Raw genomic sequence first — 4,534 nt, 5'->3', positions numbered from 1 at the left:
AGCAAAAACGACTAAGCAGAGAGTTGAATAAGAAAAGAAGAAGGTATTTCTATAAAATAATTCCAAACAAACGTACAATCACAAGGTTTTATATACCAATAAATAAAGTTTTTACATAGATCCATTCGTTCATTTATGAATAATAACATGAGAAATATTTATATCAAATTATTAAAATGACAAAAGAAAATCTATTTCTATATATATGTGTAGAACATGGCTATCATAATTATTTTTGTCAACAATTCATAATTTACATTGGACATTTATACGTGATGGAACATATTTTATTTACCGGATTAAATAAGAATGATAAGGGGCAGGAAAAAGAATAACAGACATATTCATTATCTGTAAGAGTACATAAAACGTATTTACTACAAGTGTTGTCTTTGTCATCAGAAAACAGACCGACATCAATGCAATTAAGAGCAGCATAAATAAGCGCCGTCAATGATAGAGCTAAGATCTAATATATATAATTATAAATATTATTCAAAGAACGACTGGACTCCAACAAAGTCTACAAATTTCTTAAAATAATAACTACAAATAAGACAACCACAAATTTTATTATGTGAAGACTATCAATGTCCCTAAAAATATTCTAGAATCCGTGTCACTTATATCTTAATTCTAACCAATGTCGAAATTGTAGTGTAGATTCCGATTTTGGAAGATTCCTATTGAATGTTTCCTCTAGGACATAGCTTGTCTTACACTTCAATAACAAGGCTATAAGCTTTATGGTGTTATGATTAATAAAACCATATTCTAATTAAACACTCATATTTGTTTTATCGCTATCATATTGGAATAGCCGTAATTAGATTCATCCACTTGATTACCATCCAAGAAATATGATAAATATAAAATTGGGGATTAAGCGTCATTATGAACTAAATAAAAAAATAAAAGAAAATCAATAATATTTAATAATACTGTTATATAGAACCTTCATGCAAGCCTTAAACGTTATAATAGCAAAATAATTATTTCTTTATATCAAGGACACGTGTAGGAAGTTGTGCAAAAACGAGTGTTGGGATTAAATAGTGATGTAGAGGGACAAGTGTACTGATATTCTACATAGGTTCCATTTGATGCTAATACACACAAGTAATACAATTTACATGTTGTATCTGCGGGATCGCTGAATCTTCCTGCCGCAGAACATGAAAACGGTCTTGTACTTGGACAGTTATAGTCAGCTTCACACAATGTTGTATTAGGATTATAAAATGTGCCATTTGGACAGTCCAATGTTTCCCCGACTACAAAGGTGCCGTTTTCATTAAGGCATATTATATAACTCGAACAATTCGTTGAGGTCGGATCAGCGATAAGGCCTTCAGCGGTGCACACAGATGACGTGGTATTGGTATTGGTATTTGTCACGTTGCATACGTAGTTTGTGGTGCATTGTTGTATGTTAGGGTTGAACAGCGATGTACTAGGACACACGTAATCGTAACCTATAAAAGTGGTACCGGAAAGTACACAGAGTGTGTAATTCTTGCAAGCTGTGTCGGTGGGTTCAGCAAAACGTCCCGCAGCCGTACAGTTCACCGCCGCATCTGTTTTGTATGCGAAGCAAATCACCTGCCAGCAACAAATTCGTTATAAATACATTATCAACACACGTTATTAATAATTTTTAAACAACTTTCCATATATATAATGTTAATTGCTTTACATAAAGAGTTATGTCATTTATTTAATGTTAATTATGTATAAAAAGCATCCCCACACAACACGTGAGGTTTTGTCTAAGAATTGAAGATAAAATATATGTAGGTACATGATTTTTTTATGCACATATGTACATACCTTTGTTGGATTCTAAAAAAGACGAAACGTTTTAACAAAAAAAAAAGCAGTCAAGCCACTCTCGAATTTTAGAGCAGTCCTCAAATTTATGTGCTTTAATATAGTTATGTGTGAACAGTTTTGTTTACAAAAAAGTCGTTTGTCATCTACGAACTCTTAACATGCTTTTCAATCGTTCTTAAAACTTTCAAATAACTTTGTCCTTACCGGAATTCCGTTTTTTTTTAACTATAATAATTTAATGAAAGAACTAAACGTCGTACAACATGGATAAGTTAATTTTAATCAGTTTAATATAATAAAAAATACATACATATACATATTGTATTTAATACTGCATACACATATTTAATTTAATACTAAATATTATTTAAGACAAAATAAGACCAAGACTGAGGTCTAAAGTTTGGGTTTATAATTTAACTAAGACAGACTTTTTATTGCCACAACAAAATTAAATAATATATCAGTATGTATCTACTCACAAGGAATACAGCGATGCAAATCTTCGTCGCCATGTCTGGTTCTCAATAAACCTATGGTACGGTCCACTCTTTTTATAGGTCTAATTTATACAACCAACAATAGAAAGATTAGGATATAATCTAACCACTTCACTTTTAATCACTCATAAACGAATTACTCCTCTCATATTTATATTGCATATTTTCAAAGATATAACGGAAAATAACGACAAGAGACAAAATACTTTTATATGTAGTATTAAATCACATAAAGTGCAGTTTCTTGAAGTTGTTTTATTGTATTGTATATTTTATATAATTACATATTTTGTCTTCCAAATTTATGTTGAATCTTAATGCATGGGTAATATTTTGGATACAGTGATTTGTTGTATAGAAATGCAGTAATAAAAGTTTCATAACTGCCCCACTATATAAATAAAGTATACCTTACCATCATTTGCTTGAATTGCATATTTTTTTATAATATTCATGTGATTGAAGTTTATCTTATTGTTTAGTAAACAAATAAAATTATAAACCATATTATATTACATAAAAAAATATGTATTAATGCCTAAAATAGGAAATGAGGAATGAACAAACGAACTTTCGATATTTTAACCCAACCAATAATTAGATATTTATCTATTTAGATGTTTATTTTTATATAAGATTGCACTAGATTATTTTTGGTTATTCTTGTCTGAGGGTGGTTAGAGGGGTACCGTACGGTCTCCTGGGCCGCTGCGACGGCTCTTGCCGGCGATCCGCCTTGGGATCTTGTGGCCTCGGTTCTCGCCGAGGTATTCTCCTACGTCTCGGGTAGGAGGGCTCTCGGAGAGAACCCTTCATCAGAGGCGATCCGGGCGGTTCGCCGGCAGGGGGAGTCACGTCTTATGCGGGAGTGGGGGGAGGACCTGGCGGGGCAGCCGTACGGTAAACGTACAACGGCAGCGCTCCGTCCGGTCCTAGAGCGTTGGATGAGGCGGAAACGCAAACCCCTCACTTTCCGTCTGACGCAGGTTTTCACCGGGCACGGGTGCTTTGGTGATTACTTGTGTCGGACGGCCAGGAGAGAGCCGGGAAGAGGCAGTCATGAGTGCGGCGCTGCGGTGGACTCGGCCCAGCACACCCTCGAGGTGTGCCCGTGATGGGCTGCGCAGCGCCAAGACCTTGTGGCGGCTCTCGGGGGAGTGGACTTGTCGCTTTCGAGTATCGCGGAGAAGATGCTCGAGAGTGACAGGTCCTGGCTGGCGGTGTCCTCCTTCTGTGAGACGGTCATGTCCACGAAGGAGGCATCTGAGCGGGAAAGGGAGGATGCAGCTGATGCACCCTCCCTCCGCAGACGACGGAGGGGGGTGCGCCGGAGGCGATATTTGCAACGCCTCCAATAGCGCCCCTGCACTCCGGGCTGGGGTCGGGCTGGTAACCCGGCTCCTGTGAAAGCCCGGCGTCGTCGGGGCGATCCTAATTGCCGGGATCGCCCCCTTTCTCCGAGGGAGTAAGTCCGGTCTTTGCCAGGACCGGCCAGTCGCTGGTGTGCCCTGTTGCTGACAGATCCGGGGTGCACCAACATAGCGGCCGATGGCTTTCGCAGTGGTTTTAGTGAGTAGGGACCTGCCCAGGCCGAGTCTCACACATCCTCTCCGGCCCCACCAAGGCCGGTGAGACGGCTCGTAAAAAGAGTTTCCCTGCATCATCAAAAAAAAAAATGGTTATTCTTGTCTATTTTTTCTTTTCTTTCTTTTTTGCATTTACAATAGTTACGTAGCCAAAAAATATTCATTAAACAGACGTATTACAGGAATAAGCAACAGGAAGGGTAGTAATTTCAGAAAGTAAAAACTACAATTTTAAGTACATATTTATTCGTTTTGGGTTTAAAACAATTTTGGGTATCATAAAATATAGTATTTTTTAAGATTAGTCTTAATATTCTTTCCTACAATAAATTTTTATACGACGTCTTATGCTTAGGTCATTGCATGCCGAAATTTGGTTATCGTTGTGTAAACAAATAGTTTGGTAAAGTTAAATTAATAATCCGAGTAACACTTGTGACTGTTTCTTATTATTACAGCTATGAATCTAATTTTACAGTTATATCGTTGGATGCGTCTAGTCAAACAAACATTTATCTAAATTCTAATGTAAACATAGGCTGTACGAGTGATGTCTCATCATTCTCATTTATAAAATTTCTTTAAAGTTATAAGAAATACTCTCCTTTCTCTTAA

The 4,534-nt window shown here is 36.8% G+C and overlaps 1 protein-coding gene across 1 annotated transcript; it reads right to left on the bottom strand.

The window, feature by feature from the left end:
• Positions 1-917: 917 nt before the first annotated feature.
• On the bottom strand, positions 918-2,394 carry LOC116766588 (probable endochitinase). Its single transcript, XM_032656500.2, has 2 exons — positions 2,316-2,394; positions 918-1,602 (listed from the first exon to the last, which is right to left on the bottom strand). The coding sequence occupies exons 1-2, from the start codon at positions 2,346-2,348 to the stop codon at positions 1,006-1,008; spliced, it is 630 nt and encodes a 209-aa protein (XP_032512391.2). The 5' UTR covers positions 2,349-2,394; the 3' UTR covers positions 918-1,005.
• Positions 2,395-4,534: the final 2,140 nt, after the last annotated feature.

The sequence above is a fragment of the Danaus plexippus genome, chromosome 15, assembly GCF_018135715.1.
Source record: "Danaus plexippus chromosome 15, MEX_DaPlex, whole genome shotgun sequence".
NCBI classification, from domain to species: Eukaryota; Metazoa; Arthropoda; class Insecta; order Lepidoptera; family Nymphalidae; genus Danaus; species Danaus plexippus.
The sequence above is the reverse complement of the archived record's forward strand: the minus strand, read 5'-3'. Positions and strand labels throughout refer to the sequence as shown.